General features: G+C 34.8%; 1 protein-coding gene across 1 annotated transcript in view; it reads left to right on the top strand.

Annotated features, from left to right (window-relative positions):
• LOC149784902 (uncharacterized) overlaps positions 1–13520 on the top strand; it is a 48814-nt gene extending 35294 nt beyond the window's left edge. The window contains exons 2-4 of the mRNA XM_089978494.1: positions 6344–7374; positions 9081–9140; positions 10736–13520. Of these exons, the coding sequence (XP_089834620.1) occupies positions 6348–7374; positions 9081–9140; positions 10736–10896 (1248 nt within the window). The 5' untranslated portion in view covers positions 6344–6347 and the 3' untranslated portion in view covers positions 10897–13520. The remainder of the gene's footprint in view (positions 1–6343; positions 7375–9080; positions 9141–10735) is intronic.
• The last annotated feature ends 10715 nt before the right edge of the window (positions 13521–24235 follow it).

The raw sequence follows: 24235 nt of genomic DNA, 5'->3' as shown, positions 1-24235 counted from the left end.
GTTGTTCAGCTGTGACACAAAATAAAGGACTTTTGGACATCGTTGTTCAGCTGTGACACAAAACAAAGGACTTTTGGACATCGTTGTTCAGCTGTGACACAAAATAAAGGACTGCTGGACATCGTTGTTCAGCTGTGACACAAAATAAAGGACTTTTGGACATCGTTGTTCAGCTGTGACACAAAATAAAGGACTTTTGGACATCGTTGTTCAGCTGTGACACAAAATAAAGGACCTTTGGACATCGTTGTTCAGCTGTGACACAAAATAAAGGACTTTTGGACATGCTTATTTGCAAGTTAACCAATAAATATGTCAGTACAAAATGAAATATCCTAAATAAACTTGAATCTTGGTTAATATTTTATTTATCTGGATTGAAAATACAATTTAGATCAAAGGAAACTGTACACTTATCGGATATACATTCTTCAAACAATTAGGGATTTCATAACATTTGATTTCCTCTTCTTATGATTACTATTAAAATTACGTTTCTCAGCCACAAATGAGAAATACAACAGCCACATATGAGAAATACAACAGCCACAAATGAGAAATACAACAGCCACAAATGAGAAAAACAACAGGCACAAATGAGAAATACAACAGCCACACATGAGAAATACAACAGCCACACATGAGAAATACAACAGCCACAAATGAGAAATACAACAGCCACATATGAGAAATACAACAGCCACACATGAGAAATACAACAGCCACATATGAGATATTGTGTGACTGGTCTCAAACTCTTAGAATTTAACAGCACCACATAATGCCATCGTCATGAAATATTCTCATAATTTCTATATGATACTTGTCGTGACACTATGAGACGTCACAGAAGCTAAAACCAATAACATCCAAGGCGTTTGAATATATGTGTTAAACATTATATTATATGCCCGTCATTAACCAGTTCATAAAGAAAGCTACTTTCCCTTGACTGATTTGATGCATAAAATGTATAGCTAACACAGAATTAGACACGTCGGTGTCATAGACGATCTCGCCCTCGCCCAACCCTATTAAATGTGTACGAGTAACAGTTGCGCTAAATTTAGAAACAAATTTAGACACAATGTACAATGTGAGTAGATGGAATCCAAATAAAAAGACAACAAGAACATAACAGCTGTCACTGTATTATAAAATCAGAGTCCAAAGTATATAACAAACACATCATTAACTTGATCTGGGTGCTTGTAGCTCGTCGAGTTGGATGGCTAAAGGATATCCTGTAATGATCAATCGTAATATTGAAATAACAAGACTTCATTCAAGAATTTAGGTAAAAAATGAACACTTGTGTATGATTTTTTACATCTTCATGTGACCATTGTACTAAATGTGTTGCGCAGCTAGTTTTGCGACGAGTGGCTTTTAAAGCAAACAAAGCCGGATTACCCTGAGAAGACGACCGATTGACAAATCAAAGATTTATCCTCGTAACTTGTGATACCAGGAATCAAACCTTTAATATATCCCTCGTGAATTGTTTTGTTTTTAAAAACTTGATAATCCTTTTTTGTGTTCTTTGATCTTGTCCATAAAAATCACAGTCAGAAAGGATGATATTTTAGTTTCTCATCAAAACAAAATCAGTATATCAAGGCTCTATTGGAATTATACCTGCCGACTGTCGTTATCGTTCTACTGTCACTCCCTATAACAGGCAAATCACATACTAGTAGTTCCCGCCTCAGGAAGCGTCAAGGTTGAGGAAAGGAAGTTAAGCAACCATACATTTTCATTCAGACAGTTATATTCCTGATCGCACTGGCAAAACTAGATCTAACGAAATGTAGTGGGTAAGTGCTGCAAATCATTGAACGTTTCTTTAAGTGTCACTACTGACTACTCTAATTTAATTTCCAGTAAGGTTGTATCAGCTAATTAACAGATCAAAGGAAGGCTGTATCAGCTAATTAACAGATAAAATGAAGTTTGTATCAGCTAATTAACAGATCAAAGGAAGGTTGTATCAGCCAATTAACAGATCAAAGGAAGGTTGTATCAGCTAATTAACAGATCAAAAGAAGGTTGTATGAGCTAATTAACAGACCAGAGGAAGGTTGTATCAGGTAATTAACAGATCAAAGGTGGAGTGTTTGTAGTTGTCTTAATCTATGGTATGAAACTTGAACATAATAAATATGAAATCATATTTGTTTAACTATACGTGTTCTACATAAACAATCTCTTTGGTGAAAAAAAAAGAAAACTTCTTGACTAACCCACCTACTGCCCACCTATTATGTTGGAACCCGCAATGTTCCTTAACTATTTATTACAATTATTTTCGTTTCATTTGAGGGATTTCATTCATGGTTCAATGCAAAATAAAGAGTCATATGTATCAAAAAATTATCTTTGTTTTCCTTTAGAAAAAGATTGATATGTAAATTAGTGCGGTTGGAGTTATAGATTAATTCGATCAATTGTTGACAGTTCTATGTATCAAGTTTTCACAGGCCTTGAAATTTCCTGTGAATCAATTGTCGACAGGCCTTGTTGTGTGTATCCATTCATGAGAAATTGTAGCGGTCGGTCACCAATATATCCATAATTTACCTGTTGCCTTTATTTGTATGCAGCTATTCCTGTTTTATATGAAAACGGTTAGGTAACATCGATACACATACCTGACCCATTCGTACCTCTGAAAGATTTAACCTAGACCAAAATGTATGGCTTGTCAGCATCCTCCGACAGCAGAACACATTCTTGTCCAGTGTACCGACTTCCACCCAGTGAAATGCCAACTCAGAAGCTGTCTCGAAATAAAATCCTGAACTTGGAATCTTCGTTTAATATTAAAAAAAATTGCCTATATTTTAATGATTTTATACTTTCACCGTTATCGTTTATTTTATCAACTTTTCAAAGAATTTTAACATCTTTACTTTTATCTCTTATCGTGTAGGGCTGCATTTTTATGTTTACTTGGAAGGTGTGTGTGGGATTTGGATTTTTTTAAAAGTAGATTTAACAATTTTTCAGTCATATCGCTACGATGTCTGTAGTGTGGCAGTTTATAGTGATGCCTAACACGATGAAGGATTTATCTTAATAAAGTTTTATATCTTTGCAGTTTTTTAAACAAAATCGTTTGGTTGTTAGAACTTAACTTTTTTATTCGGAGACATATAAATGTTATTGTGCCAACGTGTTGTTAAGCTACATACGTACATACATACATGCATACACACACACACACACACACACACACACACACACACACACACACACACACACACATACATGCATACATATTAAAAGTCCGGACCAAACATTTTAAAATGACGTAAAACACCGTGTGTGATTGATAGTCGAGATAAATCTTGGGAACACGTGATGCTCGCTTCTTACCTGTTTGAGCACGACCAAGGATCACGTGATTTTTGCAGCTGACAATGTTATTGGTTGGAGTCTTATGCGTGTCTAAAAGGCATATCCCTCTTTTGTTTTTGATACACCCATTTCGATGATTTCCAGATGTATTGCTAATTGGACTACGCATCAGAAATCACTTTCTTTTTGTGGCATGGCTTAAGTCACAAGAGATTTTTCGCCTCAAGAGACTGTCTACACCAGGTCATAAACACCTACTGAAAAATATATAAATTGAGCCGTGACTGTGTTAGACTTCATATCATCTCGAATCGCCCGCTCGTTATTTGATTTTGTAGTCGAAGATAAACGGAATTCTCTTTAATAATATCTTATTCAGCAATGCTCTATAAATATCTGCCAAAGACTAGTTTGTTTTATGTTACCATCTTCATCTCAAATTACAACCTAACGTGTTCTAAGGTCAAAGGAGGTGATTAATGTGGAGTTATTTCAGATCCACAGCAGCAGATTTGGAACATCCTAGCAATTTTCCTTAATGAAGTTAGAATTGCCTGCGGATCGGTTTAATGCCCAGGAAAAATGCCCGGACTGATTTCGCCTTTAACCTTATCATGTCCACAACAAGAATCACACTGCCTGAATTTTGTTCGCTGTAGGTTCTAAGGATCCAAAAGATTCACACATTTATTGCTGGAGTTGATAACAAATGAAATTTTAATACAAATGTCTGAAAAGCATAGCTGATATGTGTCCGCTGACAGTTTAAGGGTCAAATATGCAACACTTTCGTTGATATATTGTTGTTGTTCTTGTAGGTTTTAACGCCATTTTCCAGCACATGATGGGCTATACATGGCGGCCAGAAAAAATGGCAGAGGAAGAAACCGGGAAAACCCCGGAAAGAACCACTGACCCACGTCAAGCTACTGGCAAGCTTTCTCACATACCCTCATTGGCGAAACCCGAGACTCTACCACTCGGCCACTCGGGGCTACCCGTTTATATATTGAACTAATCAACAGTGTCAGACTTTTCGTATCCTTAACTTTTTCGTAGATCACCACAAGAATATCAATTAAGGTTAAAACCGAATTTTCATATAAACAAAAAGACCGTAGATATCACGGAATTGTTAAAGTTTAAAACTCATGCATTTTAATTTCCATGCAAATTTTAATCGTGAAATTAAATATCCTGTATTTAATCACTGTAATAACAATCTAATTAGGAACAAGCTTTTTATTTTGTACGGATGTGAACATTTCCCACAAAATCCTTTTTTTAAAATTACAGTGTTAAACACAATAAGTGAAATGAAGTCAATTACACACGGAAAAGCATATTTGTGTCGTGATGTGTTATGCCTGTGATTAAGATTTTAACGTAGTTTTAACAATTTTAGTTATATATCTACGATGTCTGCAGTGTAGCAGGTTATAGTGATATCTAGCACTGGGACATCATGCCGCAGACATGTAGCATGATGTCCCACCCAGTCATATTATCCTGACACAAGGTCGACCAGTCCTAACACTGCCCTCTTAATGCTGATCTCCTAGAGAGGCAGCTGCTAGTACAATTTTTATAAGTCTTTGGTAGGACTCGGCCAGGAAACCCGCAATCTCACGCTTTCGTGGCGGACGCTCTATTCACTTAGGCCATTGTAGCGGTATATTAGTAAATGGGATTAGATTATATAAGATTATATATGCATCTGCTAATTTAGGAATAAAAAGATTCCTAGTGATTCCTGTCAAATTCATGAATATCCCGAGGATGCAGTTTCCGAGATTTTTTATAACCATGGAAGGAACACGTTAACATCGGTAAAGAAATTTGGTTCCTATTCTTAGAAATAAACGGTTTGTATAGGAGTCATGGCCAGTGAATTTCGAAAGCCTATTCTTCATTTTCCTTGGGAAAGTTATCGAGTTCGCCATACTCACTTAGAACGAGTTGGTAGTTTTTCTACCACAATAAATAATTTAAAATTAAATACTTTCATAGAATGTAATGTGCAACGTCAGTGCACAATACGGGAACGAGCTTCTTCCAGATCACTTGCTTACCATTTCCTACACAAATTTGCCGGGGAGTGACACAACAAGGATGAACACGAAAACACGTTTGTTTTGTTTTCTGTAGCTCTAAGAAATTTTATCTTAGATGGTGAAAGCCAGCCCAAGTTCCGACATTTAAAAAAAAAAATCTACTCTTTTAATACTGTCACGTTCAATGAAATTTTATTACACACTCATCAAAAACCTTGCTTAGATAGATGGTCTGATATATATATATATATATATATATATATATATATATATATATATATATATATATATATATATATATATATATATGACGATGAATTGCATACTATTTTAAGAGTTTGAATAGTATACTCGGTCATAACTGAATAAACAATGTATTAAAATAAACATGTTTTGTTTTCTCGTATTTCGAGTTGCGTGTATTACGTCACGTTCATAGTTATAAACATTTCTTTCGAGAGAAAAGGATAATACTTAGAACGTTGCCATCTATAGACACAGAATATCATACAATTCACAGGTTTTTATATTGAAGTGAATAAACTGAAAAAGATATAATCCAGTGTACAAATATGGTTATGAAAATTGATAAAGAAAGATATATACTTCCTGGTTGATAGTTTTAGTTTTAAAAACACGGGACTTGCTCATCTGCAACCATTCTATGTATGTTGCTCAAATTTTGTACCTCCACCTCCAGCATGATATGCAAAACGTACTTCGAGTTTGATTAATAAATTAAAACTGACGAAGGATGCAATCAATACATCTCCATTGAAAACTAATTCCACGTCAAAGTTCCTTCTACTGGTAACATTTGGACGACATTTATGCTACTGGCTGGTCCACAGATAGGATATTACCCAGTGCCCTCGTGTAACAGTTGTCAACATTTGAAATGAATTAATTAGCTTTTTATTTCTTTTCAGGACAATGGAGCGAGGGAAAATATATATCGTAACTATTCTTTTATTAATTAGTGAACGTTATTTAATCAAAGCACAAGAAGACTCTGTCGAAAATAGACTTTTACAGTCCGGGGAACCTGTTTACTTTTCTCCTGAGCAATTAGACACCATTGATTCAGATCCACAGAAAAGACTTGCCAGCAGTTTTGTGCGTATAGGAAGAGGACTAAGCTCTTTTGTAAGGATTGGCAAAAGCTCTCCTAGTGTTTCAGATTATGAATATAGTACAGAGGAATTTCCTTCCGAGAAGAGACGGTTGAGTACTTTCGTGAGGATTGGAAAGGACAGTCCTTACTATATGCCTGGTGATATGACGGATAAACCTATGGACGATGAACTCTCAAGCCAAGAATTAAACGAACTTCAAAAGCGGCTAAGTTCATTTGTCAGAATTGGGAGAGACGGTAATCCTTTGTCAGCTAATAGATATAGCTCCTTTGTTCGGATCGGCAGAGATGGTGACGACATGGACAAACGGTACAGTTCCTTCGTAAGAATTGGTAGAGATATGGAGAAAACGGAAGACCTGGCACCACAAAGGCGAGGAAGCGCATTTGTCAGAGTTGGGAAATTCCCATCCATGGCTTTCCTTCAAAGTCGTGACAGCCTTCTCAGAACTTTGATGGAGCAGCCTTATTTCAGACGAACTGGACGAATAGGGCACTCTTCTTTTATTCGGATTGGAAAACGGGACACAAGTCATGCGATAAAACTACAATTGGAAAAGGATGACTTGGAAAGGATCAACCGATTCCTGCGGATTGGGAAGGAGGTGGAAGACGCATTGTATGGAAACGTGGAAGCAGATCCTGATGCAGAAACAAAGAAAAAGATAAGAGAAACAGCCAGTAATGGGAAGACTGCAAAACGATACAGCAGCTTCGTAAGAATAGGAAAGAGTCCACAAGGCGATGATGGATATGTCAGGAATATGGGCGACAAAGATAACTCCCTAGATACGTCCAAACGCTACAGCAGCTTCGTACGAATTGGTAACGGGATGTGTGTGTGTGTGTGTGTGTGTGTGAGAGAGAGAGAGGGAGAGGGAGAGAGTCAACTTAAAATTTTTAATTCAGGGAAAATATCCAACTATCGCTGCCACATTAAGGTATTTGCGATTTGAAAAAAAACGGACTTTGACAATATCACATCCTTTCTTTTTTTGTTACTCGGCTTTATAAGAGAAGTTCAAAAGTTTATGATACTAACTTCTGAAACAGGAATTATTATGTTTGTTACGGGAAAATATATCAAACTTGTGATATAAAACTAATGTAAACATTCTAATCTATACGCTTTTTCTCAACTTTGCTCGAACGTAAATGCCAACTCTGTTATCCCCACTTGAAAATGTCTTTACAGAAACGAAGATAGGGCAGTCTGATTATACATAAGCTGGTTAACTAGCATGCATCACAAATTCCTTATGAATATTTATGAAAATCAAACACTAGTGATTTACAAAAGAAAATGAACTTATGAAAGCAATTCTATCTAACTTTCAATTTAGCATGTAATATAAATTTAATACACGTAATTTGATTCTAAAGCATTTAAAGGGAGCCAGTGATATTATCCATAACAGACTTCAAACAATTATATTTGTAAATGTTTCGATGAAACAATATGAAAATTTGAAACATTAGTTTCAACGAAATGGAGGGAAAATGAGCATTAATTTGTAAAAACAAAAATATCGAGTCAACAGAACAAACCTTTTTTGATTAAAGAGATCGTGTCCAAGTTTTTTCGTTTTATTTGTTACGTTGATTGATAATGTATATGAGAATGAGTAATGGATCGATCGGTAGTTTATGTGGAAATTGCAGTACTTGTACAAATTGGACTTTATATGCCTTTAATTAATGGCACGCAGCTCTCTACGAGAGAAGTGACGGGTATCGGCTCTGTGATAACAAATCTGATCTACTGTCGCATGATTCATAAAAAGGTTATTTTTCACTTATTCGAAATTCACTTGTCTGCAACTGTTACAATTAACAGCGATAAACATTAACGTTAATGACAATTGCAACTAATACAATTCCACAATATGGCTAGAATATACACATTAACGTTAATGACAATTGCAACTAATACAATTCCACAATATGGCTACAATTATACACATTAACGTTAATGACAATTGCAACTAATACAATTCCACAATATGGCTAGAATTATACACATTAACGTTGATGACAACTGCATCTAATACAATTCCACAATATGGCTACAATTATAGACATTAACGTTAATGACAATTGCAACGACTGTAATTACACACACTCTTTAATTTAAACGATGCATAAAACTGTGAAGTTCAAATCGTGTCACAGCATTAATATTAAAACATGCAGTCCAATTTATAAAAAAATGCATCACCGCATTTCCAGTTTTTAAAAAATACCACAATTCAGAAATCTATTTTAGCCTCAAAATTCAAGACATTGATTGCAAATAATTTTACTTTTGATAGAGTTTGCATAACTAAACTATTAAAGTTTATTTATTTGTTTCCTCTTCATGTTTTCGAACTTCCATAAGTAATAATGGATTTTAAGTTTGATTGTAAACAGTGATTACGGGACAGGATTTGATATAATCCTCATCGTGTTTCTTATGTCACATTTCACTGCTATTAGACTATAATATGACATGTTTTTAGAACAGTAATAATAAAATTAATCTTTAACAGGCAAGAAGAGCGAAGAAATGACAGAACCTGAAAAGAGATACAGTTCCTTCGTCAGAATTGGTACTACAGCATGAATGAATAATCCTTTTTCCAAGAGAGGAAATTCCTAAAAAAATATACTCGCCAACATGAAAGCGTAGAGCACGGATATTATAATGTTTAAATGAATTTCATATAGCCACAAAGTATAAAATCTTCAGTGTAACAGGATGCTTTTTCATAAGCATGAAAGCTATGACAATCAAGATAGGCATACTTCAAATGATATTTAATTCAGCATCCAACACTACTGATTGGTCATAAATGAGGCATCCGGATTAGTCAGTTTTTACTCTGTACTGTATGAAACAAAGCATATCAAATGAAATAAATGATCGATGCTGAAATCACGATGGCTTTCATCATAACCTAATGCAAATAATGTGCCGAATCAGGCTTGATAAAATCCTCACAATTTTTGTACATTAATATACCATTTCAAATTTTAAATTGCAGTGTGTTACTGGGGTTTTCCTCGTTAATCAGGAAATAGCGAAGAAAGATTGACCCTGAAAAGAGATACACCTCATTTGGATGAATAGGCAAAATAAAACTAAATACTAATTTATTCAAGCAAGATTCTTTGAGAAAACAAACAAAAACTCCACACTACTGAGTAAAAATGCAAAGTAAAGATAAAACAATGTAATAGTCACTTTCAATAGTTAGATAGATAGTCACTTTGATTCTACGTTTCAAATATTTTCAGTAACAATTTTACAAAAGCAAAATGGAATTTCTATGAGATGTAAATGGGTATCATTGAAACGTTAGCGAAGGACATTGATATAACACAGTTGTCGGTTAAACCTTCTTTATGTACGGCATCTTCAAATTAATAATCAAAATACAATACTGATGATGTAAATATACGCTGTTTATATTAGCTAAATCCAGTGAAGGTAAACAGCAAACTTCGCTATAATCGTTACAATTCTCCTCAAGTTATATACAGTTGCAGTGTTTATCTAACAGTAGTATAATTTGTGCAATAGAAACTAATGACAAAACTTATCTCCTTAAGGAAAGAGCGAAAACACGACCAAACCTGAGAAAAGATACAGTTCCTTCGTTAGAATAGGTACGATCAAAACTTTAGCAATTTTAAAACTTATAAAAGGATTTCTTGACTATAAAATGTCAGATATGGCTCATAATGAGATATCGAATGCATTTTGGACAGACTTTAATGAGAGTATAATTCAGTTTTTTTCCAGCGAAGTTTAGAAACCAAAATTGTATACGAACAACTTTGTATACAACACATAACAAAAACTAAACAGAAAATCCTTTACAAAAATCGGGGTATTTTTTTCTGCAAGCCAGTGTTGGTTTCATATACCAAGCCAGTATTGTCTTTGTAAACCAAAGAAGAATGTTATGAATGATAAAAGTCATCTTAGAAAGCTATACACATATTCTGTACATAACCTTTACACTCGAAAATATTGTGTGCACCTGTTAATATATTAACTGAAAAAGGTGCATACCTTTGCCAGTCTTCGGTTTATCTCAAACTTGAATATGGTTGAGGGCTTTGACTTAGGCAATGTTTCTCAATTATAATAAGCACAAACACAGTTTGCGTACTTCACTTTGTATTTGTTCTGTTTCAGGCAAGAAAGACACTGCCTCCTATATTCCAATAGATGCAACTAAAAGGTACAGCAGCTTCGTAAGAATTGGTAAAGATGTTAAACTGAATCAACCAGTGGCGGAATTGAACGAACCTACGGACATTCCTACCAATCATACAGATTCGAATATGACATCGTGAGGACCATTCCGACCGTCCATACTCACATTGTTCTGTTACATGGTTTAATTTCGGCATACTATATTTCAGAGACCTCGCTGAAAGACATAAAAAAAAAATCAATTTTGGATTGAACTATGGGGTGATATATTTTATTTAGATGTATTTCTGAAACTTTCACTCTCGAAAAATGACTTTTTGAATTTAATAAAATCTATTATATAACAACGTACAAAATACATCAGAATTCGTTTATGATGTAATTCAGTTTAATTGGCTTACCTTAGCATATTTTGGGTCGCTGACTTCTTATGACAATGGAACTTTCGACAATGCAATAATTTCCATGACTAAATGTGTTCTTCCTTTATCAATATAATCTACTATAGATGAATTCCTGATTGGGAATGCATTATAACGCTTAACTGAACGATAGCTTAAACTTGTGAGGGTAAGAACTAAAACAACGTAAGTTTCGCACATATGGAATATAAGATTTAGGAAAAGTGCAGATTAACTCATGGGGAAAAAGATTCTTTATTCTAGACGTGAATGGGTGAAATTGTTCTTTTGTTTTACTCTGCTTTATTTTCGAAAATAAAAGCTCCTAAAATTGTTATCAGTAGTAAAAAGGTAAATATCGATTAAATTATTCCATAACCGCTCCGGTGGCCGAGTGGTTAGAGCGTCCGCCTCGGATGCGTGACGTCATTGGTTCGATCCCCGGCCGAGTCATACTTACAAAAATGAAACTAACAGCTTCCTCGCTTGACGCTCAGCATTAAGTGGTTAGTGTTAGGACTGGTCGGCCTGGTGTCAGGATAATGTGACTGGGTTGGACATCATGTTCAATATCTGCGGCATGATGCTCCATGCCACACTGCATCATCGTAGCGATATGACTGAAACATTGTTAAAGCTACGTTCAAAATCCAAATCACACACACACACACACACACACACACACACACACACACTTATTCCATAGCCGGAGAATCGTTGGTCTGGTATTCTGCATTCTTCACTATATTACGAACATAGCGCTTTTTGTTGTTGTTACTTTTTAACGGTATTTTTAACATATCAAGCTGAGGAAATATGAGATAAATGCTTTCTCCAAAGGCACACAGAGGCAGACGACTCAGGATCCTAAGTGGTATCAAACAGGAGACCAGCTCTACCAATTGAGTCACCGCGGCTCTCGTAAACATAGAGAGAAAGACAGAGTACATGAAGCTATAACTTTATAGTGACTTCAATACGATATGGCGGCTGGACCGTGCTATTCTTCTTCACACCGTGGCATAGAGATAGAGAGCATAATAAATATTCATTTCATAATGTGATAATGTATGTGCGCGTGTGTGTCTGTGATTTAGATTTTTAATGTAGCTTTAACAATTTTTTAGTCATATCGCTACGATGTCTGCAATGTGGTAGTATATAGTGATGTGTAGCACTGGGGCATGATGTCCCACCCAGTCACATTATTCTAACATCAGGCTGACCAGTCCTAACACTAACCTCTTAATGCTGAGTGCCTAGCGAGGCAGATGTTAGTATCATTTTTGTAAGTCTTTGGTATGACTCGGCTGGGGATGGAACCCACGATCTCCAGCATCCGAGGCGGACGCTCTAACCACTAGACCACCGGAGCGGTTTCGTGATAACGTAAATTGAGCATTTATATTCTTCTGAACGTCTATATAAGATAGTTAAGTTTGTTAAGTGTAGTCAAATTTATTACATGTCCTGTCAGTCTCTCCTTCCATCAGAATAATACACTGGCTCTTTCACATATCCTTTGGAAATTATTGCACAAAACATAAAAAGTACGTATCTATGTAGATGTTATAATGAGAATCCTTGAATTCTACGACGATGGAAAGAATAAAGAAAGTAAATGTAATTAACCGACCAGGACGCATGTCAATATCATGACGTCGACCTTTAAGATTCTGAAAACATGGCGCGTAGTTTTAATATAAGTATAATTCTTGCTCGACTTCTTCGCTGATTTAATGATGTTAATGTAATATGAAAAGTACGAATCAGACATACTTCAAACTTGTTAAGACATGTTAAAGCAAAACGCTTAAAGTTAAATGTGGGTGGAGTCATTTTCGGATCTTTTGAAACAACTGAAAGTAAAACAATACAAAAATAGAATTATATAAAAACAAACTGAAATAATATATCTGGAAGGCGCCAGCTATGCTCTCCGTATGCTTCCTTTTATTCAAATGGCGTCAAAGGTCAAAAATGTATGTTCATTTGTTCGGGTTCATTGTTATTCTTTGACTGTTATTTTAAGCCATTATTCCTTCTTACATCGGTAGAAAATACCAATGTTTATCGAGGGTGAATTGGCAAATAGAGATTTAGAAATATTTATTGAACGTGTGAAAAAGCATTGACAGAAGATAGCTGAAGCAAGAATTATTTGTTATAGAAATGCATTCGGATCTCACAGTATGAGTACAATTTCGGGTTCAACTTTAGACCTGGATTAAGGTTCAACATCTAACTGTTTTTAAATTTTGTTTTAGTCAGCTCTACATTTCACCGTGGAGACGTGTTAGGCCACTTTTTGTTTACTGTGTTGCACTTATCGTTTGTAGTCAGAATAAAATATCTTAAAACTACACACCCTGATTCTGTTATCCGCTAAAATTTCAACCATCAAACATACAAAACGTTCGTTTACAGAAGATGAAGATTCCAATGTCTGAATTCGGATGAGAGACAAGTCCGTATAAGATCGATGGACCTCATACTAAGTTTGATCACTAGACATGAAGATATATAGCATGACATCTGAGGAAACTTGAGAAATGTTTGGACTGAAAAAGAAATAAACCAGAAATAAACAATAAGAATAAATAATATGCAGGAAATTAGTAAAAAAAATGTAATACAGAAGTGCAAATTTACATAGACTTGATCTAAAATTACAGGACCGTCTCCAAGAAAAACTTTTTTGTTCTTTAATTTGTTTTCCTGATATTTTCACTGCAGGATCTACAGAATTAACATAAGGCTAGGTTGTCAAAGAAAGCTCAGTAATCTATTATTAACTTCTGTTTATTTTAATACTAGATTAATTGCTCACTTTTCGACTCAAATATTTTTAAGTCACTGGTTTGAATTTGCTACTAGAGTATAGCAAGGTGAGACTTGCAAGTAATGTAAACATTATTTTAGCTCAGCTTTAGGACACGAGTGGGGGGGGGGGAAGAAATTTTGCTGAGTCATCAAAATTAATATGGAAGGAATCTGTTGAAGTACCATGAAGATTATCAGAAAATAAATGACTACCGAGTGGAATTCCGTTAACAAAATGCATGTATTAAAAGGCCTTTGTTGGGGAAAATATTTGGTAAGTTAGTTCACAGTCAAAATGACATTCAATATGTGTTCTAAGCAGACTAGACTGACAGAGAATCATCCAGCTTTAAATAATCATGCTATATTTGTCTGATATCTAGAATCATAATACGGCTGATAGTTTTTCATAGTCGCTCAGAATCAGAAACATCCGCTCCAAGTTCGATAAATTCCTTGCATTCGTTTAAACCAGGTCTGCAGTGGACACAAACAGTATGATCGCTACTAAGGTGCCGTGCACTTATATAGAAAGACAAAAATGCTTCTTCAGAAAGAAAATTTTTATTGAAGTATATATAACAACATTTATGCGACATCGTATCAGTAGATTTATAAACTGTAAAATGTAATTATATATATATATATAAATGAAACTGGTGATACACTACCGGACAAACCTGTCTCTTGTTGAAATGCAAACACTAGTGACCGCCACCACAAGGGAGCAGACCAATTAAAAATTCAGGAACTGTAAGGAATTACTTTGATAGGTTAACAATAATTTAGTTTACCTTCTTGGAAGTCGAAAGAATTTGTTTGTTTTTAACTTAGATGTGCAAACGGCTAGTTGCTTGTATGATTTTATTTTCACAGTTTTGGGTCTTTGTTTAGTTGTTGATATGTTTTTGTGAGTGTTTGCTTATCTTTTATCCCCCTCCCCGAATTCAGAATTCGCTAATGTCTGTTAATTGTTTATAACCAGTATGTTAATTATACAATCATTTAATCTTTTATAAAATATCTTAAATATTATCTAACTTTGTGAAATAAGGAAAATGATAAGTTGAAAGACACGTGGACCTGATGGCATGATCAATGCTGAAAGATATTTTTCGTATTTATTTTTACCATTATTACCACTTAGTATCTTTCCTGAAAGCTGAAACAATGTGTGGAAATTGAATGAATCCACTGAAGTCTTAGCGGGTTCGGGAATGCAGAATAGGAATAACGCTCTCTCTCTCGTCTTAAAATTTCACTGTACCTTTGTTAGCTGAGCATTCATCGGATGATGACAGATTGCATATAAATAAAAATATTTCTACATTAGAGAAACAACAAAAAATCTAGTCAAGTTTTCTTTTGTAAAAAGAATGGTTATAATAAGTGTATTAAAGTATTTGAGTTAAATCCGTGCCTTTCTCCTGAAAACGTTATACCGACCCCACATTTATAATGTTGATTCTTGAGAGTGACAGTCAACGATTATTTTGAATATTTTCCGGTGACAATGCGGCTCAAACAGACAGTATGGGCCGTATGCATAATTCAAGTTATAACATACAGTATGGGTCGTATGCACAATTCAAGTTATAACAGACAGTATGGGCCGTATGCATTAATTCAAGTTAGCCGTTATCGTAAAAAGAACAAAAATTGGTATGCTTGTCATCCGCCATGTCCATTGTGACATTTGTACCTCTTTAGTACATGCATTAGGCAGGGTGTCGGGCTTGACCTTTTTTACTATTTTTACATCATCACTATGTAGTTAGCATTAGGCTGATGCTGTTGTATATATACATAATCATATGCATATCATTATACAAACTCATATACATATTATACATATTCATATGGGGCCCCGAGTGGCCGAGTGGTCTAAAGCGCTCTCCGTTACCGATCACTGGTATCTCACCTTTGTCTGCGTGGGTTCGAGTCTCGGATTCGGCCAATGTAGGTATGTGAGAAAGCTTGTCAGTAGCTTCTCGAGGGTCGGTGGTTCTTTCCGGGAATTTCGCGGGTTATTCCTCCACCATTAATACTGGCCGCCATGTATTTGTGCTGAAAAATGGCGTTAAACCCCATAACAACAACAACAACAACAACATACTCATATACATATCATTATACATACAAATATACATATCATTGTACATACTCATAAACATATCATTGTACATACTCATAGGCATATCATTTTACATACTCATATACATATCATTGTACATACTCATAGGCATATCATTGTACATACTCATATACATATCAGTATACATACTCATATACATATCATTTTACATGCTCATATACATATCAGTATACATACTCATAGGCATATCATTTTACATACTCATAGGCATATCATTTTACATACTCATATACATATCATTGTACATACTCATATACATATCAGTATACATACTCATAGGCATATCATTTTACATACTCATATACATATCATTGTACATACTCATATACATATCATTGTACATACTCATATACATATCATTGTACATACTTATGGATATATCATTTTACATACTCATATACATATCATTGTACATACTCATAGGCATATCATTTTACATACTCATATACATATCATTATACATACTCATAGGCATATCATTTTACATACTCATATACATATCATTTTACATACTCATATACATATCATTTTACATACTCATATACATATCATTGTACATACTCATAGGCATATCATTATACATACTCATATACATATCATTATACATACTCATAGGCATATCATTTTACATACTCATATACATATCATTTTACATACTCATATACATATCATTATACATACTCATATACATATCATTATACATACTCATAGGCATATCATTGTACATACTCATATGCATATCATTATACATACTCATATACATATCATTATACATAAATTCTAAAGTGGCATTCCGAGGAATGTAGAGAAAAACGATGTTTAACTGTACAAAATAGTTTTGCTAAACCGATCGTAAATCTGCCCAAAACTACATTATATACACCCTTATGGCACGTGTTATTAAATGACGTGTATTTGAAAAGGATCATGTGACCTAATTTACTGACGTGTGGGAGGCTATGAGGTCAAAATGTCGCATGATTGGATTGGTGATCTCCAAACATGTATCATCGGCAACGCAATGACCATACGCCTCTACTGCAATAAATTGTTTATGCAGTCAGTACTTCAATCAGATTTCATCCCTGGTGGATTTTGGCCATTTCTGTAACCCTTAGTAATTAAATATTACCCTTGGGCAACATGTTCTATGTATCGTCTACATTAAATTGACAATACCATTCTCGGTCTTTTCTTCTCACAAATATTTAAAGAATCAAATCTGCGCAGGTTTACACATGACAAAAATCTTTCTAGCCTCGTCCCCGATTGATTACTTGTCGAGGAATGCGGAAGTCCGTGGTAATCCAATTAGGAAAGTAATTTAGTTCAAGAATACACTTCACACTGTGCTATAAATTAAGCTCATATGGTTCAATATGCAGTGTCGCATTTCAGTGTTATTAGTGAAATCAGTGTAACAGCTGGACAAAAAGTCATTGACTTAGAGATCTCCTGACATGATATTGGAATCTGTACCATTATAACTAAAATTAAAAGGTCAGAAAAGGGTCTCGCTGAACTCAAATTATCTGCTGTTTTTTTAAACGTTTGTATCAGAATGAAATACATGGATAGGAGTGATACAAATAATAATATCTGCACAGTTGTGACAAGAAATAGTTTCTAATCATATCAAGAAAACCACCCGGTTACTTTAATAAAACCTTGAACGGCTTTAAACACTTTACAATTTACATCATAAGATAGTTGAGATGAACCGTGACTTAGCAGGTCCACCGTGACTTAGCAGGTCAACCGTGACTTAGCAGGTCAACCGTAGCGGACAAAAGTAGGAGATTTAGATTAGGATATCATCTTCTGCTTTGACCTATTTAACAGTTACACTCTAAAATACATGCAGTTTCAAGTACCTGTCCATAGTTACCTAACAATGATAGAATGCTATTAGTTACACATAATTCAATTTTTCCCCCTATTTAATTATCATATGGCGGATTTAATATTTCTTTTCATTATATAGTATACGGGCGGTTCAGGGTTTTCTTAAGTTTGAAGTCGTCTGAATTAACGAAATAATTGAGCAATTATTATGTTTTTAAGAAGGTTATTCTACATATATATAGTCGAACTGATAGAGCAAGTCTTACATTTTTAGGAAGGTTGTTCCACAGAGATACGGTCGAAATGACGGATCAATTATTATGTATTCATTAAGGCTGTTCCACAGAGATATGGTCGAAACGACGGATCAGTTATTATGTATTCATTAAGGCTATTCCACAGAGATATGGTCGAAACGACGCAGCAAGTATTATGTATTCATTAAGGCTGTAACACAGAGATCAGTTATTATGTATTCATTAAGGCTGTTTAACAGAGATATGGTCGAAAAGACGGAGCAAGTATTATGTGTTCATTAAGGTTGTTACACAGAGATACGGTCGAAATGACGGATCAATTATTATGTATTCATTAAGGCTGTTCCATAGAGATATGGTCGAAACGACGGAGCAAGTATTATGTATTCATTAAGGTTGTTACACAGAGATACGGTCGAAATGACGGATCAATTATTATGTATTCATTAAGGCTGTTCCACAGAGATATGGTCGAAAAGACGGAGCAATTATTATGTATTCATTAAGGTTGTTATACAGAGATATGGTCGAAATGACTGAGCAAGTATTATGTACTCATTAAGGTTGTTCAATAGAGATATGGTCAAACTGATTGCTGGCCTTTTTAGTATTATTATATCTTCGTGTTTCACATAGCTTTGGACGACCAGATTGCCTGTGCAAATTTGTGCCTTCATGTACTTCCGGTTAGTTAAGTAACAATTCATTGCTGCTTCTAATTTAAGTTTTGTAATCTAATTTTTCTAGAGAACAATAGTCCGAGAAAACATCTACAGACTCGAAACGTCATCCAATAAGTGACAAGGGTAGTTTTGTTTCTAAAGCTGTTCTGATTAATTTATATTTTAATGCTGTACGTAATCATAGCATTTTAATGAGGTGACCATTTCTCATCACCACTAAAAGTTACATCCAAATGTTTAGTGAATGTATGAGGAAGTACATCGTTGTTAAGGAAACACACATTATTGTAGTAGAGTATGACATCTGATTTTAAAAAAAATTAATATTTACTAGACTGGTTAGAACAAACTTTTGGAGTTTTATGATCAGTGTTCAAATCATATTTATTTTCACCAATATTTTAGGACAAATATGTCAAGAAGTAATCATCAGCAAATTAATTGGAACACATGGAATATAATCGGAATTATCGTTATATAATTGCAATGCCAGTAGCTGGTAAAGGGAAGTACCATTTCCATTGGTCAGAATGTTACCACGTGATCAAAATGAATTGCGTTTATTTCTGTATGAACTGTAAGGAGAACTACTTTTCTAAGAATACCAACTTCTATGAATAGAGTCACGTGTATAGCATAAGATAAAAACTGCCAGTTAAGGCAGACACGAAATAAGCATTAAAGGAAAAAAACATTCTAATAGTTTATAAAAAAAATAGTTTAAATTTTTTGACTTCCACTGGTTGAAGGACTGGTATTATGATGACCTTATTACGATCAAGCAGGACAATCTTAAGTGCTATAAATAGCTCCGTAACAGAAAACCCCAAACGTGTATTACTACGCTCATTAAGATTTCTGTTTTTTAACGATACAAACAAATTAACATAACGAATAACTGACATTTCAATTATAAGAGTTTAACGTTGTTTGTTTTGAGTTTATCGTGGAATAAACTGTCAGTTGCCGACTCACACAGCTTACATAACGCCCTTCGGGCTTTATTTGCTGTGTGAGTCGGCAACTGACAGTTTATACCACGAAAAACTCAGAAAAAACAACGTTAAACTCTTAAATAAAGAAGAATAGCGGCCTTTAACCTGCCGCCTCCCCCCTTGGAATTCACTTAAACTTATATGAATGTAATCGCGTACACTGTCATATAGCTTGCAAACTACTCCAAAAGTGATTGTTTAATTTCATCGTTCTAAATTTACACAAAAGACCACGATGCTGAACACGATCGAACGTCTACGAAATATTGCAGAAGACCACAACTATAAAAAGAGCTGTGGGAAAAAAGGATAAATGTCGATAAGTGGATGGATGGGGCATTAATCAGACTGATACTTATAACTATATCGTTTTAATAAAGCTAATTATAAAATTATTTCAATACGACCCTTTCTCTAATGTTCTTCTCGCAACTCAGAAGAGATCTTGATCACATATAGTTGCAATATCTCTTGTCAACGTTTTTATAAACAGGCATAACTAATGCAGCTTTGCAGATTATCGGAAAATGGAGATTTCTGGTTATTTATTCTGTAGTAGATATAGTGGCTAGCTATTTGCAGAATCTGTTTCTCTAAAACTTTGATGAGATATTTATCATGGAAACTATCTTTCGGAGTAGAAATATTTTGCATCACGTCTAGAATATCTCGTTGTAGGATATAGTTAAATCGGATATCTTGATTCGTTCTACTCTGGAATACTGACGCAATCGAACTTATCATATACTATGGATTTAGATAATAATAATAATAACGAGGACTTTGTATAGCGCCTAATCTTTAGAAGCTCTGAGCGCTTTACAACACTAGACAACACATATAAGATAAAAATCATATATAATGATATGATTACAAACATAAACACCATGCAATTAGAAAACATAGAAAAAAATTTGCTGAGACTAATTAAGGTAGGAAACATTATTAGGTCTTTAAGTTTGTTCTTGCAGTCGAAATAAGTGAGATGCAAATACGTTGTTTCAACAACTAGCTTTTCCATAACAGGAAACGTACTTAGTTCCACATTCACAATCGTATTTGAATGTAAAGAGGCAACACTAGGAGATGAAAGGAATTACTCTCGAGCATTGTTCATATTTTCAATGTAGTAGTATGTTTCTTTAGCATAATTATTATCGTTGTTGATGCGATTTTTTGGTTTGTATCCCTTTTTACAAGCTGCATGGTTTCCCTCACTTGACAGCTTGTATTGGTTTATGTTTGTTTTTTTTTTAAAAGTCGATCACTTAATCTGCAATATTTATTTAATACTGCTCTAATACTATGATTTGACCATAACCTAACATATTTTCATGAAATATACAATTTTTATTTTTCAATAAAAATAGGAGGAAAAATAATTGAGTTGTGCCATTTCCATATCTTAATTAGAAGATATATTCTTAAAATTAATTAATTTAAAATATAGTTTGTTTAAAATATGCGTATCGTATTTCTGTCATTTAAAATTAATTAATTTAAAATATAGTTTGTTTAAAATATGCGTATCGTATTTCTGTCATTTAATAAAGACTAAAACCTACAAAAATAGAAAACAGGATTAATACATAAACAATTAAGAAAACAGGATTAATACATAAACAATTAAGAAAACAGGATTAATAGATAAACAATTAAGAAAACAGGATTAATACATAAACAATTAAGAAAACAGAATTAATAGATAAACAATTCAGTAAAATTGTAAGTCATCCAGTTGTCATTTATTGCTGGATTGACATGTGTCATTGCAGACGCAAAAAACATTTAGGTCATTTGAAAGGGTAATAGGTTCCCAAACCAAGGCTTTTTGTATGTCACATGTGTGGCCTCCGATACATTATTTTCCTCATTACCATACTGAGCTGATTATAGAAAAGATCATTGAGCAGGAGCAGCGAGGGGGGGGGGGGGGAACAGACCGACCTTTGGAAGCGTCCAAAAACCGAAATAAGGCTTCTAACTAAAAATATTTCGAGCTGAATATTTGCTTGAAATAAATGATTGAGGACTCCGGTTAATATGAAAACTCGTGAAATTACAAAAAAAAAACAAAAACGAACCAACTTGAGGTCATGGCCCCTCTGCTGCTATTAATTTATCCAAATATTTTATCGAGTCCGATTCGATATCTTGTTCTAGGATCGTGCAAATTTATTGTTATAAACCCGTGCGGAGTAGCTTGCGCTTGTGAAAAGAAGTTTCTGAATTTAATTATATCCATGTCACCGCTGTACCAGGTTTGATGAATATTTCGCAACGTATGTGTATCAACACCATTAAACACAACTAAAATATTACAGTTATCTCTGCTCACTTTTGGTATTTGTGTGTATCGTTGAGTAACATAAATGACATCGGTGTTTTTATGTCTACCTCGAGAAAAAATCCTAGCTGGATTTGATTGTTTGTCCAGCATCACATCATCGTATACAACTAAATTATTAATAAATCCGTCTATGGAATCAACTGATGGTGCTTCATCAATATCGGTTATAAACTCGATAACATCGTTATCCGCGTTTTCATTAAAATCCTTAAGCACATTATAACATCGTTGATCATCAACTGACGGGGCTACCAAATACAATTTATCCCACTTTCACCATCTCATTATAAGACTGAGTAACAACTGTGTCTTTCCACTTCCAGATGGTCCTATTATTATCATTCTAATTGAATTTGGTAACGCAGGATGGTGCTTGACAGGTTCTCGTTTTCTTGTCGCTGAGAAATCAATTATATCCATGCTGTATAAAATATCCATGGATTTATATTGTGTGAAGTGCAGGATGCGTACCCCGACGGATACACTAACAACTATTACCACAAAAAATAACAGATCAGCGGTTACGGGTAAGTGTACGCGGTGTGGTACAAGGAAGTTTAAATTTATTCCCGGTGATAATTCAGGAACAAAGTCAGCGTTAAAAAAGCAACGCGGAGGTGATATTGCAGCAAAATTAACAAAATTACCCGGGACTCCGTGGGATAAATACGCAGGAGAAAAACATCTACCAGGATATAATTATTGCGGTCCTGGTACTCGACTCGATATCAGGCTTGATAATCAGGATCAACCAAAACCAGGCGAGGAACCAATAAACGCTATTGATAAAGCATGTCATGCTCATGATGTTGCATATAAAAGCAATGATCTACAACATAGGCATATTGCAGATGTGAAATTAATTCATGCGCTGGATTCTATAAAAAAATAAAAATATCAAAGAAAAATTAGCTAATTGTTTAGTAAGATCCGCGATGAAAGGTAAATTAGCACTAGGGGCTGGTAATATATAAATGGAATCGATTTATTATTCACCAATTGGATACTGGAAGGGTAAAGCAGCAATTAGTAAACTCGCTGATGCAGCAGCGGTTAAACATTCTGCTGCTAAAGCGTGGTTATCCAAACAGGCAATATGGCAAATTTACCTACCGCGTCCTAAGCAAATTCGATTTGCACATTTCAGTGTCGGTGTTCCTAATGAAGTTCATCAAGCTGATATTCTGTTTTTACCACATGATACTGTGCGTAAAAAAACGTATAAATACACGCTAACTGTTGTTGATGTTGCAAGTAGATATAAGGATGCAGAATCGTTAACGACTAAAACAGCTGCTGAAGTTGCTTCTGCGTTTAAACGAATTTATCAACGAGGTGGTCTGCGATGGCCACAGCTGCTACAAGTTGATCCTGGCAAGGAATTTCTTGGTCCAGTATCATCGTTAGTGAAGCAACATAATACCAAAATACGACGAGGACATACTGCAATTCATCGTGATGAGGCAATTGTTGAGCGATTTAATCGAACACTTGCTGAGCGGTTATTTGGATATCAATACGCGAAGGAATTTATTCAGGATAAAAGATCTCGTGAATGGGTGGCAAGATTACGAAATGTGATAACTGCATTAAATAATGAGATTACTCGAACAAGCAACATGAAACCTATTAATGCAATTGCAAGCGCCCACATACCTACACCACGACGTGATTTTTCAGCACAACCATTATTAGGTAATATCACTGTCAGGTATTTATACGAGCCCGGTGAACTTGAACGCGGTAAAAAAAGAGCGACTGATCCTATTTGGAGTATTACGACGCACAAGATATCCACCGTGACAAGATCCTCAGGTAGACCCGCAATCTACAGACTGGATTCACCTGCTCCTCAACGTGGATTTGTACGTGAACAATTACAGATAATTCCCGATAACACACAATTACCACCCAAATCACTTAAATAGCACTGGTGCCAGCACCTTGACTTCGGTTACATTCAAGACAGG

The sequence above is a fragment of the Sinohyriopsis cumingii genome, chromosome 13 (assembly GCF_028554795.1).
Source record: "Sinohyriopsis cumingii isolate HCF-2022 chromosome 13, ASM2855479v2, whole genome shotgun sequence".
NCBI lineage: Eukaryota > Metazoa > Mollusca > Bivalvia > Unionida > Unionidae > Sinohyriopsis > Sinohyriopsis cumingii.
This window is presented reverse-complemented; position numbering and strand designations above follow the sequence as displayed.